General features: G+C 34.6%; 2 protein-coding genes across 2 annotated transcripts; one reads left to right on the top strand and one right to left on the bottom strand.

Annotated features, from left to right (window-relative positions):
- Positions 1-6,927: 6,927 nt before the first annotated feature.
- On the bottom strand, positions 6,928-9,018 carry LOC113862270 (exocyst complex component EXO70B1-like). The gene has a single exon (XM_027495360.1). It carries the CDS (start codon positions 9,016-9,018, stop codon positions 6,928-6,930), a length of 2,091 nt encoding a protein of 696 aa, XP_027351161.1.
- Positions 9,019-9,469: 451 nt separating this feature from the next.
- On the top strand, positions 9,470-14,732 carry LOC113861878. The gene is made up of 7 exons (XM_027494965.1): positions 9,470-9,909; positions 10,487-10,649; positions 11,084-11,284; positions 11,357-11,602; positions 13,381-13,528; positions 13,810-14,032; positions 14,141-14,732. The coding sequence occupies exons 1-7, from the start codon at positions 9,591-9,593 to the stop codon at positions 14,476-14,478; spliced, it is 1,638 nt and encodes a 545-aa protein (XP_027350766.1). The 5' UTR covers positions 9,470-9,590; the 3' UTR covers positions 14,479-14,732.
- The last annotated feature ends 292 nt before the right edge of the window (positions 14,733-15,024 follow it).

The raw sequence follows: 15,024 nt of genomic DNA, 5'->3' as shown, positions 1-15,024 counted from the left end.
GTTTAGTATTTAATATTTATATTTACTATAAAACATATTCCACTAGAATTGCCACTTGGCATTCTCTCTTATTTTTCAATTTTTAAACTTTTCTTCCTAGATTAAAGATTTAAGAAGCAAAGTTAAGAAGGTATAAAAATTACTAACGGAGGTTGGTTAGAATGGCAAGCGGTTCGATATTGTTTAAGTAAGGTCTCGAGTTCAAATCTTTGTGTATGTAAAAAATCTTTCGTGATAGACTCACACACCACATTTAGGTGCGTTGATCATGGTTCACAAAACTTTATTTCATGCAATACTTAATTTATTTTTTAGCTTCTTAACTTTTCTTTCAAATATTCAATCGCTACCATATGAGACTTAAATTACTCATTTTTAATGACCTTATCTTCAATCTAATGAAACAATTGTAGATTCCTTCTTTTTGTAAATAATACAAAAATGTATACCAAAAATATCAATTTCTTATCATTACACTACAAAATCACAACTAAAAGAAAATCTTTTCATTCTAAAATAAAAAATAGAAGAAATATGATTTTTATACAATATCTTAATTAAATTCTATGTAATGATCAATAAATTGAGTTTTATTCCACATTTAGTCCCATCCAATCAAAATCTTAACAACAATTGAATTTAACAAATTTTTAAACTGAAATAAATTGATGAACAACCAATACCAACACAATAATAGTGTTTATTAGTGTCAAATCGAAAATGGGTTGTGGCCAAGCAGTAAGGCAACAGGTTTTGGTCCCGCTATTTAGAGGTTCAAATCCTTCCGTCCCAGAACATATCCATTCATGATGGATATTATATTTGAATACAAATTGTATATTTGGAATAAGGATTACCTTTTTTTTTTTGTAATCATTATGGATGACTAATTATAGTGGATAACTAATTATCTATCTATCTATATATATTACTTATTGTTATTGTTTCACTTAAACACAATAATGTGAATCTCCATGAAATATTCAAGTACCAACCTAATTGCATTCTCAAACATTTAGTATGAAATCAATTATTTTTCTATCTAAAGGACCAAAGGTTGAAACCAAGAAGAAAAAATATAGAAAGAACAACAACAAATTCTAAGTTTGAAATAATATTTTTATTTACTTTTTCTACCTAAAAGATTGGTGGTTAAAGCTTAAAGAATAGACAAATAAAGAACAACAATAAACTAAAAGTTTGAAACAATATTTTTGGTTGCTTTTGCTATTACCTTTTAATGTTTTGCTCGTATATTCATGCGCACGATACAATTACATCTTTCAATGTAGACTTTCTAAAAGGAAAATACTCTTATTGTGTCTTATTTGTTAGATTGAGTTATATGATCCTTGTACTATCAATTTTTAACCTTAAGATAAGATGAATTGTATTGCCACTTAAAACAAATTAATCTAGTAATTCTATATTGAGACCTACCACCTCAAATGCTCCTTTTTGTCTTTTAGTGAGTTTTCTCTCAATTAAAAAGTTAAAAGTAGTGCTTGATGCCTCTGTCAATCACCTTTATTGTTGCACAATTTATTGAAAAGCTATATTAAAATTTGAAAGTCACCTATATGAAATAATCTAGTACAACTTATATTAATAGTATTATACCCACCTTCTAATAACAATAATCAATTTAGGCAAATACTTATATGATTACTCACAATCCCTAAAGACACATGCAAATGCTTTTTACTTTACAATTCATGTCTTTAAATTTGTCACACTATATGTAATGAGTTTGTAACTGTAACATCTTCATTTTTATTATTGCATATTTATTTTAATTGCTATTTTAGTTTATTTTTTAAAAGAAAATTTTTGAAATTATGAAACTACAAGAGGTCTCGCTTAGGTGAGACATGTTTCGCTCAAGCAAGACTGATCATTCTGAATCACTCGCTACACTACACTCTCGCTCAAGAAAGATCAGTCTAATCCAGGTGAGAATGAATAATATTGCCCCAATTGTCCTCTCGTCTAGGCAAGAAGGTATCTCGCTAAAGAGAGAAGGCATAGAAAACAATGGGAGCTCTCTAGATCAGGTCTCGCTTAAGCGATTTGTGAATTTCTTAAGTGAAAATTGGATAGTGAGCACCATATTTCAGAGATCCTCATTCGCTTAAATAGCTTAAGCAAATGGAAAGTAGCTTAAGAGAAAACTAGACAAAGAGCACCATATTTTAGAGATTTTCATTGAAAGGAAAACAACTAAAGCAAATTGTGTGCACTTAAACAAATTTTGGTCTACTTAACCAAATATTGCAGGAATTGAAAAAAAATAGCAAAAATTTGCCATCTAATATAAAAATAAGTAAATACAACAAAATTTAAAAGAGAATAAGATATTTATATTATATATATAAGTTTCGTAATCAAATTTTAATGGTGAGATGTCCTTCAAATAAATGAAACTAAATTAAACATAAACTAAAATTTGAAATGAAATAAGGAAAAAAGTAAATAAAACTAAAGTCATGGTTCTTGTGCAACAACATCATCATATAAAGGTTGATCTTTCTTATATGGTCTTTTCCCTCCATAGTATGTTACTATTCATGACCATGATCCTTTTCAACTTGATCCTCTTAAGCATCTTTTGTGATCCCTTGATCAATATGGCCTCCATCATCAACCTATTGTTGCCTTTCTCCTTTTCATGTCCTGCATCCTCTTTATATCAGTTGGAGTTATTTGGAACTGGAGAAGTGCCTCCAAGCTATGAGACATATGGTGCAGTTCTTCAGGTGTAAACCATAAGAATGTTGAAGTGTTTCCTTGATGTTGGTGTAGGGTAAAGCAATAGAATGATTCATTAAGGTGTGTGTATGCTTGATGATTCACCACTGGCTGGTGGAGGATGTGTATATAAGCTTGATGATTGGCCTCCATAGTAATATTTGAGTTAGATGTTGTATAAAGTGACACTCCATGAGTGTCATGTTGGGGATAGGTGGTGGTGTTGATGAAGAAGGCTGAAATGGTGCATGTCTTTACTTTAATTGGTTGATGCAATAATCGTTGATGAACTGAACATTGATAAACTTTTTCGATTTGATACTTGATTTTAAAAGGTATAGTATTTGAACACCTTGGACAATACAAAAAGCAGTGACTAATGCTAGGAATTCTAAGGGTTTTGTGGCAACTATAGAACGGGAAAGGTTCAGCATCATAAACTAGTAAATCTTCTTATATATCACCATTGCAATGCACACTCTTATCGTCTCCATGATGTTGTAGATGAGGTAAGCCTAAGGCATATGCACGTATGATGTGTGAGTGGTTCCCTCTCTTAAACCTCATTGGCTTACCTTGATTATTTGGCTCATATGATCTATTTGGAATACCTATTGTCTCAACTATATTGCCATCTAAAAATCTAGTAACACCTCTTCTCTTATGCTAGTGATGGCATAACTTCCCTTCTTATAAGGTGTGGAGATTTCTTAGCAATGTGTTAATTGCATCCTATCATATGAGACTGTGCACTTACAAACCCAATACTTCTTCTTCATCTGACTTGGTTGCAAGCGTCATGCGTTGATATAAATTTTTTTTACTATTTCTTCATAAATCTTATTTAAGAGGTTTGCAAAGAAATGTCATATCCTCTTGTTAATTTCATTTGTAAACTCAGTAAATTGTCCTTCTTCTTCTAAGCACACATTTCTTTCTAGCAATAATTCCCTTAAGTTTAATTCCAATAACCTTTCATATTTGGCTTGGTTTCTGAATTTGAATTTGTCAAAACCAACAGAGGAGTGCGAATGAGACTGACTATTGTTTGTGTAGAAAAGGACTACTTTTGAGTAGGTATATCCTCATATTCTTGTGTGTGCCTAATCCTACTTTTGGATGTTGTCTCTTCCTTTGGGGAATAGTCTTCTTTGGTGTCATCTCTGCAAAATTACAATAATAGGATTAAGTAAAATGCGTCAACAACAATGAAAATTCACTTAAGTCAAACAAATTTGCTTAAGCCAAGATAAATCACTTTAGACAAATTTCTTCGCTTAATTGAATGTTATGCGCTTCATCCAAATTTTACAAAAATGTAAAAATCAAACTATTCACAAATGCACTTGATCACAAATAAATACTTTAAAACTCTAACTCTAACAATTACAACCCGAAGTCTAACTAGTTTTATAATAAACCTAAAACTCTAACCATTAAAATCCAAATTCTAACTAGCTCAATAAATATCTAACCCATAGAATACTTGAAAGGACATATGCTGAAGAGATGAAGGAGAACGTACCTAAAGAAGGAAAGTTGAAGAGATGAAAGAAATGATTGAACTTGCAAATACAAGTAATAGAGAGTAATTGTTGAGTTGAAGTGTATAACTATTGTTAGTGGGTAAGTTTTCAATATTAGTAATTGTTGAGTTTTTGGAATCTCTCCTTTAATGCACATCAATGGCAAATTCACTTTCGTGCAAATTCATTTTTTAAGCAAATATCATTTTGCTTAAAGCGAGTTAGGAGGTAGGTCACCAAACACGCTTAAAAAATTTATAATTCACTTAAGTGAAGTTCACTTAAGTGAAAGGTGTTTCGCTTAAGACAATGGAGATGTTTAAAATATGGTGCTCTATATTCAATTTTTGCTTAGTAGTTTTAATACTCGCTTATGTAATTTGTTTTTGCTTAAGCATATTTTTTCTTACTTAAGCGATGGTCACTATTATTCTATATTCACTTAAGTTAACGTGACTAATCGCTTAAGTCAAACTTTTTTTGCGTTTAAGCAAAAATTGAACATTCTATCTAAGTGGACCAAAATCTGCTTAAACAAAAAGAACTTAACATCTAGTTTCTATGCAAACGGGAGAGAATTCATATCCATATATATATTTCATTACTTGGTATTTAAAGCATTTTTAGGAGTTGATTTCACGTATTTGTTTATTAAGTATTTATTTTTTTAATTTTAGAAGCAATTATGTCCAAGTCAATTAGAAATCATTGTAGGTGGTAAAACTCTCCCTCCAATTCTTTAACACAATTGTGCTCAAAGTTGAGATCACATGTTAAATCGAAAGAACCCTTTACTAGTTTACTTATATGCTTAAGTGGTTTAATTTAGTCTTATTTAATATAATAAAAATATTTATTATAAATAAAAATAATATATCTTAATTTTTATTTAACAAATTATTTTAATTTAATAATATTTTTCCAATGCTCTAAAATCTCATTAGTCATGAAATATTTGTTTTACATTAAATTGTGCAAAAGGAAAAATCGTTTTTTATAAATAACAAATTTTTATTTTATTTTTCAGCCATTTTCTATTAAGTTAAACGTCTTTTTAACGGTTTACATAAAAAAATTCTTAGAATCATAATTATTTATAACCAACAAAAGTTTAAGATGTTTATTCATTTAAAATCACAATCTTTTACATAATTTTTCTATATATTTTAGTTTATTAACTCGCTAACAAAATTTAAATATAAAATATGTCATAAAAAATAAAAACTCTAGAATTCCATGTATGGATTTTATTAAATATTACAATTTTAAATAAAAATTTATTTTTTATTAATTTCTTATCATATATAAAAAATAATTGTATGTATATATGTGTGTAAGTTTTTATTTAAAAACATTTAAAATATACTTAGTTCAGTGTAATTAACACTCATAAACGAATAAATTTATGTATTTAAAAAACTCATGTTTTAATTTCTATGAGTTTATAACATGTAAGAACTAGTAAACATTTATATACCATGTCTAAAAATATACCATATATAAATCAATATTACGCATTAGAAATTTATATTAAGAATGTTAATGCCATACTTTACTCATTCCTCTAAAGGTAAGATAAAAGCCATAAATATAAAGTAGAATAAAATTTTTTATTAGTTAAAAATTAAGTGTATTTAAAGACAAAATTGAGTTACAATATAGATTTATAAATGCAGTATGTTGTATTCTTTTAAAAAGTATAAATCTATTTATCTTTAATAGTTGATATTTATTTATAAATTAGTTTATGTGTTTAAAAAAATTGTTTTAATTCTTATATGACTATTTTGTTATATTTTGATCTCTTCTATTATTAACAATGTTATAACGCTTGAGATTAAAATATAATAAAATGTTTATATAGACACTAAAATGTAATATTTTTAAATATGAAAATTATTTTCTAAATGAGTATTAATTATAGGAATTAAATTTATAGTTTAATAAAAATATTTATTATATATTTTTTAAAAAAATTAATGTTATATGTTTAAACTGAATAGTACACATGTTTATATAATTTATATTCAAGTGTAAAAAATGAATGATATTTTAAAGAAAAGTATATATTAAATATTCTATTTTTTTAATATTCTCCACAATCTTGTTTAAAACTTTCCTTTCAAAATTCGGATTCGAGAAAAAATAATTATTTTTTTAACACAGTATATATGTATATATATTTATCCTTTCGTAATATCATTCCGTAAATCGTAAGCACAAAAACACATCGACAAAAAGAAGAAGAAGCATATATAGAAACTGAAATAACAAAAAATCACGAATAACAAAGAAGGTTTCAAAGTGCTGCTGAATCTAAATTGAACAAATAACTTGATATGATTTATCCTGTGTACAAACAAATTACAAAAGTAAGAAATTAATTTTGACAAGATCAACCTTTACTCGTATCTCCTAACAATAACGCAATAATGAAAACGATGTAATTAATTGCAACATGCATGCAGGCCTAGCTAGCTACGGGCATTGCATTGCATCTTTCCTTTGCGCCATCATCACATCGTGCACCTCCTCGGTCTAGTGTTGGTGTATTCAATTTTTATTTTTGATTCCCCGTAAAATTAAAATATATGTATATAAAACATTAATACAAAATAAAATAATATGTACTGGTGATGGAATTGGAAGTTAATTATGTTTTCCTTCTAGCAATGGACTGGTGAGGCTTCCCGTCAAACAACTCATCAATATAAGTCTCTATGTCTTCTGCTTGGTATTTTATATACTTCTCTGTCTGTCTTCCGGGGTCCAAATACTGCGAGAACCTACCAATGAAGGACCTGTAAGCCGGAATCACCACTGACGAAACGGAAACCCTAAGCTCCGATTGAAGCTGTTCGTCCTTCACCACCCACGTGCTCTGCGTCCTGTGAATCTCATCGAACATTGCATTGAAGCTCTTGAACCTCTCCTTCAGCGCAGGCTTATACACCTTCCCATTCACGTTCAACCCTTCTTGGTTCAGACACGCCAGCACCCTGTTCCAAGTTTCCCTCTGATAGTTCTTATGGTAAGTTCTTAACTCAGAAGACTTCTTCCTGCACCACGTGTCACCCATCACTTGGCTCATCTCGTGCGACCCCTTTATCTTCTGCAGAATGTACCTTCCGTTGTTCATCATGAAGAAATTGCTCAGCGACACGTCCCTGTATAACCGAGCCTTTCCATCTAGGCTCGCGTCCAGCAACTCCATCACCCTCATCACCTGTGCCGTGAACGGCGAAGATGCTCCCTTATCCCAAACGCCGCCGTTTTCGTGCCGCGCATTGCTCGTTGAGTCGGCGCGCTCGATCTTTGAGTACTCCTTAAAAACTTGCTCCAATGTTTCTTTATAGTCCCCTGCTATGTTGAGGTAGTTCATAATGTAGCGTGTGAGCGGGTGCACTGCTCCGCCTGGGACCGCAGTTTTAGCTGTCTCGGATTTAATTGAGTTCTCTAGGTCGCAGAAGATGGAGATGGCGGCCTCCCCAAGTCGTAACTTGGCCAGGTTCATTTCCGTCTTCAGCTCCTCCACTGATTCTTCTGGGAATAGCCCGTCGAGCTTCGGGATCACGTCCCTGAGGGTCTCGTACATGTCCAGGAGCTTGAAAAGCTTCTCTCCGGCGCGCTTTGTCATAGCTCCGCCCTCAGCGAAGTTGAGAAGCTGAATGACAACGCCGCGGGAGAGGCTGCTGTAGAGCCCTGCGGCTACCGAGGGGTTATCAGCGAACACGGTCTCCGCCAGCCTCCGCTCGCCGGGGAAGTATACGGCGGCGCATTGCTTGAACGTGTTGATCCAGGCGGGGATCATGTCTCTGGCCAGGGTCTCCCATTGCACCTTCTGGACCATTTCATCGATGCTGATCCTCTCCAATCCTAGCTTCTGGAGGATCTCTTCGAACGCGTTCCTTCTGGATATAATGTAGACCTGGCAGCACTCCGATTCGTAGCCGCCGGATAACATCTCGGCGGCGATTTTTCTCAGGCTGGCGATGGCCTCCTCCGGGTAACCCGGGAAAGTGGTTTCGGATTCTGGTTGTTGATGATCGTGATCCTGCACGTCTTGTTGTTCTGATGCTACTTGTTTCCCTTTGGAGTCGTTGTTGTTATTCTGATTGTTTCCGCCGGGATCTAATTCTGTTGGGTTTCTAGATTCTTCCATTAACAGACGGAAGTCCTCCTCCAAATACGACATCGCACGCTGTTGAATGGAGCCAATACGGTTCACCAGCGAGTCTCTTTGACCATTGTTTCCTTCTTTCGGTTCGTTATGATGAGTCAGCAAATTCATCAACTTGGAAATCCGATGCACGGTTTCCAGCAACCACGAATCTTCCTCCACAACTTCTACCCATTTGGCTTTGCCTTCTCCTGTGTCATATTTCACTATCTTCTCCTCCACCAGATCCAAGTACCTCTCCACGAAACCAGGGATCTCAATGTTCCTCTCTGCATTTCCTTTGTTGCTATCTTTATCATCGTCGTGGTTCCACTGCAAAGTCACGAGCAATTGGTCAATGTCTTCTGAAACCTTCTCGAGGCTCGGGAGAGGACACTCCACAGCCTCTTCTTTCTCCTCCCTGTTTCCTCCATGATGCACCGTCGGAGCCGGGGGTTCCGCTTTGGCGGTGTCGCCGTCAGGTTTGGGATCCGCTTTTGGCGGAGAATGCGGCGTGTCACCGGCATTCTTTGGTTCGTCTCTGTGAACGAAACTGCCGGAATTTTCGGCAAGGTTCTTGTCCATGATGGTTGTTAAGACGGTTATGTTTCCCTGCAGGGAGAAAGAAAAAAGAGAAGCGTTTCTAAATGACAAATGCGAAGACTGAGGAGAGACATCGATTTGTTGTCTTTCTTTTTATTAAAAATATTTTTTTTTTCTGTCCTCTTCTCTTCTCTCCATATAGAGGGTTGAGTGGTTGAGCGTTGACGTTTATTTTTTTCTTTTTTTTCTCCGACGTCGTTTCGGGTGTGCTTCCCACTAACTAAGATTTATTGATTGAAAGCGATGGATAGTAAGACGAAGAGAGAGAACAACTTTTGCGCTTTCATTATTGCCCTGTTTGTCGGAGACAGTGCGTAATGCGCGCCACTCAGCCAAACGGGTTCGGATATTCAGAATAAGACGGATTTCGGGTCCGATCTAAACCCGAGAAATATGAGTGCTACACGTGATGCTAAACCAAGCGTGGGAGAAGAGAGATAGAGAAAACACTTCAGAATCAGATCCGGCTTAACAGGAAGCTGAGCTTAGCCGAAGTTGACAGTTAAAAACCAAGGGAAATATTTGAAGTGAGAAAAAGAAAGAGAGGGAGAGAGATGAGATATGGCGGAGGTAGAAGGAGGCGAGTGCTATTGCAACCGTTTCTGGTTTTGTGTGCGATGGTGACTGGTTTGGGGCTGTTGATGCTGGCGCTGAGGCCATTGGATCCTCCTATCACGGTCGATTTCGCGAGAGATTTCGAGTTAGGAGATTCAAACAGCTCGAGCTTGGATGGCGGCGGCGAGAACGCGGGTATCATTGTAGAGAAACCGTGCGCGACGGTGGAAGAGATGGGGAAGGATTTCGAAACAGGTGTTGTCGGGAAGGAAACCTTGAGAGTTAAGAGAATGATCGAGACTCACTTTGTTCTCAATGGTAGTTACTAATTCTGTTTTTGATTTACTATTTCTGCGTTACCTGTTCTTTGCTGGCATGAGAATCGCGCAGTGACTGTTCTCGAGTTTCTTTTTGAAGCATGAAGGACTTTAATGTATAACACACGAGCTTGTTGGTCGTGCTGTGTCCAAGTTTCTGTATTTTTTTTTTCCTTGTAGGTGTCAAATTTCTAAGCGCGGTCTTAAAGGATGCCTTCAAATTAACATAACTTGTTTAAGAAATGGTCTCTTGTTTGACGACAAATTATCCAGAGTTTTGATACTGAGTAGTTTGTGATTGTAGTATGTCATTATCGGATCACATAATTATTATACTTCTATTTCTCTCTCAAGGCAATTGCTTCTTTCTTGTTAGTTCATGGATCATGACTAGTAATTATCTAAGCTAATTTTTCACTATTCTATTTTACTTAATGTTTTTTTCTGAAAAATTCTTCAATCAAAGTCATAATTGTGCACCTCTCGGTGAAATTCATGACATAAGGGTGACTGGGAACCATGTGTTTTGCAGAAATAGTTTTTGACTCAGAAAATAAAATTGAAAACTTTTGTTTCAGGTGCTTCCAGAATCAGGGATTTGCCGCCGGAACAGTTCTGTAGTCATGGATTTGTTCTGGGAAAGACTGCCGAGGCAGGTTTTGGGAACGAAATGTACAAGGTCTTAACTGCTGCAGCACTGAGTATAATGTTAAACCGGTCCTTGATCATTGGCCAAACCAGGCATATTGGTTTTTTCCCAAGCCTTTCCTATTCACTTTTAAGAACTAACTATTGCACTAAGTTTTCTCTTTTTGGACGACTGAAATTCTAATTAGTGTTTCTTTAGGTTTTGGTGGTATCTCTTTAAAAATAGGGTGTGAAATTCAGGAATTAGTTCTGCATGAAAATTTCTATTGAAAACTAATATCTGAATTATTCACTCTCAATTTTTAGAAGATACCAAAATTACCCTTAGAGCATCTACTTCCTATTTTTCTTATATAAATATATATTAACTTTCTAAATATACCCTATCATCTTGTTCAAAAAATATTTTGCAATATTTGAATTGCAACCTATATTTGTGTACTTTTGCGAAACTGCTTTGATCTTGCAATGTAGTGTCTATATTTATTTTTCCACTATCTGATTACCACCTTGGTTCTATATTTCAGAGGCAAATATCCTTTCGGGGATTACATTTCTTATTCCAACTTTACCTTTACCATGAAAGAAGTAAAACATCTGTGGAGACAAAATGGTTGTGAAAGCAAATATGGTAGGCAACTAGTTATGAGGACTGATGATTTTGAAAAGCCAGCTCAAACAAATGTTCTCTGTAGCAATTGGAAGGAATGGAAGCAACCTATCATATGGTAAAATGACATGGTTTTCCTACTTATCAGTCTTGCAAGCATCAAATAATGTCCGTGAATGTTATGTTTTAGGTTTCAAGGAACTACAGATGCCATGGCAGCTCAATTTTTCTTGAAGAATATACACTCTCAAATGAGGATTGCTGCTTTTGATTTATTTGGTGACCCACAAGTTCTGGGATCTCAGCCAAATGTATTTGGAGAGCTCATGAGAGTTCTCATTTTCCCTTCAAAGGATGTTGAAGCAGCAGTCAATTGGGTTATTGGTGGTGAGGAGAATCCTGACATCTCTCTGCATATGCGGATGCTTATGAATAGGTAATATATTAATACTCTAATATCATTGAATGGGAACTATCTTGCTTGATTAAGGAATGAGGTTGGTAACACCTACCAACACATGGTCATGTTTCTTACTCTAATTATAAGAACTGAAAATCAGAAAATATCTGATAATTGCATTGAACAATGAAACAAACACAGCATAACTACATGTATGTCATCTTCTCTTCAGTATATGAGTAACTAAACTAGCCTTTGATATTCCTTCTCAACCTTACCCATTCTGACACAAGTCATAATATAATTAGGAATTGTGACAATCTTGCTTCTAAACTAAACTCATTCTTGTTTCTGGCCCCTATACCTGCAAGAGAATAGTGACCATATTGGTTCTGTTCCCTTGTCTTTTTATTTCTTTTTTATTTTCTGTTTGGTAATACTCTTGCCTTTATTTTTAATGGAATGAGTTTTTCCAATCAGCAATGGAGATTCCTTGTTTGTTTTTATTTCATCAAACACATCTCTCTCTCTATATATATGTGTGTGTGTGTGTAACTCTCAACCTCATTTTTTCTTTTTAGTCACATCAAATCCCCCCTTTTTAATTTGTTTATGGCCTTCACTATGGTATTTTATATATATCTCGTATGCATGCAATAGGCAATTGAATTTCTACATCTAGACAATTTCTTTTTTGTCTTGCTTTGGTATTGTTTTAAAGTTTAAACTATAAAATTTAAAACCTTATAAAAACATACAAGAATATGTAAAACAGATGCATATCATGCAATATATTAATGAAAAAGGAACTCCTTGTCCCTAACTTCCTATTGAAACATCTTCAGTCTCCACAGATGCCTACCCCAATGGACCCCTAACCACTTGTTAGACCTATTTTTCCCTTTATTTCTCATGTACACATGTATATGGATCTCTCTTCCAGACTTCAACATGATGGTAGGTTCCTTACCACAACAGTTCTGAAACAATACTTTGAGCATGGGATACCGCACAATGTTTGATATGATTGTTGGTGTGTTCTTTTGGGCCTTGGTATCTTTTAAACAATTATCAGATTTAAATCTCAGTGTTGCCACCTCCTTGTCTCCTTCTACCCCCAATCACTGCACCATGCAAATCTTAATATTTTATGGATAATTGAAAAGATTTGCGATATCAAAATCTTAAATGTAGTTTTTCAGTTGCTCTTCAAACAGGTTAACCAATCCAGACAGAACTCATCCAACAAGTCGAACAACATATTGCCAAGTCAGATATCATACTTAATGCAATCTTGGTTTCCATTAGATCTTGCTATTATCTCTATCTTTTTGACACCATGGATTTGTGTGTGCCCATTCAGCTACCTGGTAATTAAAAAGAAAAAGTCAGAAGGACATCAAATATTAATCACTTTATGCGTAGGCTCATGGGTGTTAAGTTGGACCTTCAAACAGCCATCTCACATTTCTTTTGAAAATGTCAAATAATTTAGCCTCTTCGATGGCATAAGATAACAGTACATACAAATAACATATGAACCAAAAAGCATGAAAAGAAAAGCCCAGCCTCGCAATAAAATGGCTAAGTAGGGAAAGAATATCAGTTTCGGTATCCATTCCTGTCTGTATATATGCTGTTGAAATAGATATCTTTTATCCTTTGGAAAACACATGTATATACATGCATATTTGACTCAAAATATCTGTGTAACATTCTAACTTTTACTTTTTTTTTTTGGGAGGAGGGGGAGAATGGGATTCTTTTCACAAGAGGTCTTTAACTGATTGATGCTATTTCTGTCATTTCTTAAGGTCCATTAGAGCTGTACAGTCTGCGTTACGTTGCATAAAAAAAGCTATAGAAAGTCAGCACCTAATATCAAGACCAAAGGTGGTTGTGGTGTCAGATACGCCTTCTCTTGTTAAAAGTATTGCAGCCAACATAAGCGAGTTTGCAGAGGTAAGTTATTAGTTCGTCTTGGGTAATAATTGGCATTCAAATGTATGAATCTTTTGAGTACAACATATACTGCTCTTAAATACTAAATATTGTTGTTTATTGGTAACTATGAAATTGCTGTTCTGAAATTAGAGCAGGTAATCAACAGATTGTTGAATACTTATTTTCTTTGTAGTCTAGTCTTTATTGCTTACTTTCTGAGCATGGTGACTGTGGCAACCATGAATAAATGCAATAAAATTCAGGTGCCTTTGATTCTTACTCATCTGTGCTTTTACCAGGTTCTTCATTTTGATTATGAAAAGTTCAAAGGAAATATTTTTGAAGGTTTGCCCAAGTTAGATTTTAGAGTGAAGGATTGGGGTCCAGCACCTAGATGGGTTGCATTTGTAGATTTTTTCCTTGCCTCTCGTGCTAGATTTGCTGTTGTTTCTGGAGCTCATCGGCGTGTTGGAACTACCTATGCTCAATTAATTGCTGCACTGGCTGCAGCAAACAATCTGGGTACCTGCACCACCTTCATCCTTCTGATTACTTGTTCTTGTTCATCATAAAACAATGTCCCTTCAAAGATACTGCTGAAGCATCTGAAAATTGTTTTTTTTTTTTCAGGAGACAACTCGTCTGGTTCAAGTTTTTCATTTTTAAGCAGTTTCCAGGGTAATTTGTTGACTGAAGGCTTAAAGAATCAGATTGGTTGGGGCCATGTGTGGAACAGATATGCTGGACCATTGAGTTGTCGTCACCAGGCCAATCAATGCGCTTTCACACCTCTTCTCCCTCCTGCTTGGTGGGACGGCCTTTGGCAATCCCCAATTCCACGGGATATTAACCGACTTGCTTCATATGGCATCCGATTGTCTGGTTCTGGCACAGTTGATTACAACTCCCTTCAAAATTTCTGTAATTCAAGGAAAAATGTTGAGAGAACAATCACATTCAATTTGTAGCATTTGGAAGTCATATTTGATTGTATTCTTTTTTGGATGACCACAATAATTTATTTTAGAATTTTTATATCATTCTTTTCCCATTCGAATTCTGTTAGTAGTCCATTTTCTCCCAATTTGACTGTAGCTAGAAAGATTAAATGGCGTTAAGTATGGTTTCAAAAATGAAACTACGAGTGTTGAAGTTATGTGACTTTGGGTAGAAAACGGGTAAAAGCAAGAAATGAGACTCAATTATTAGGTTTAGTGTTAAGTGTATGATTTTCAGCGTAGTACGAATCTTAATATTTTTGGCATGGATAATGAATGACAAATGGTGCGAATTCATTCGTAATTGCACGATGTACAACTCGCGTGATTTCCGTCAAGCATTTTGTGTTTTTTTCTTTTTTTAACTTTTATTTATTTTAAATTTATCATTCAACCAATACCACTCAAACATGTTTTCGTAAAATTGTGGGATATAGACAGTGCCAGCACGAACTCTTTTTGACATTTTCCATCGAGTTGGTTGATCCTTTATATCATGTTGGGTGTCATGAATTG

The sequence above is a fragment of the Abrus precatorius genome, unplaced genomic scaffold, assembly GCF_003935025.1.
Source record: "Abrus precatorius isolate BTA unplaced genomic scaffold, Abrus_2018 Scaffold3, whole genome shotgun sequence".
In the NCBI taxonomy this organism is placed as follows: domain Eukaryota; kingdom Viridiplantae; phylum Streptophyta; class Magnoliopsida; order Fabales; family Fabaceae; genus Abrus; species Abrus precatorius.
Note: the sequence above shows the minus strand (reverse complement) of the source record. Positions and strands in the feature narration are given on the sequence as shown.

Excerpts from the sequence above, each read along its gene's own strand:
- LOC113862270 (XM_027495360.1), bottom strand. The coding sequence starts at position 9,018 with ATGGACAAGAACCTTGCCGAAAATTCCGGCAGTTTCGTTCACAGAGAC.
- LOC113861878 (XM_027494965.1), top strand. The coding sequence starts at position 9,591 with ATGAGATATGGCGGAGGTAGAAGGAGGCGAGTGCTATTGCAACCGTTT. Across the intron at positions 10,650-11,083 it reads TTGATCATTGGCCAAACCAG|AGGCAAATATCCTTTCGGGG; the intron begins GCATATTGGTTT and ends TCTATATTTCAG. Across the intron at positions 13,529-13,809 it reads ACATAAGCGAGTTTGCAGAG|GTTCTTCATTTTGATTATGA; the intron begins GTAAGTTATTAG and ends TGCTTTTACCAG.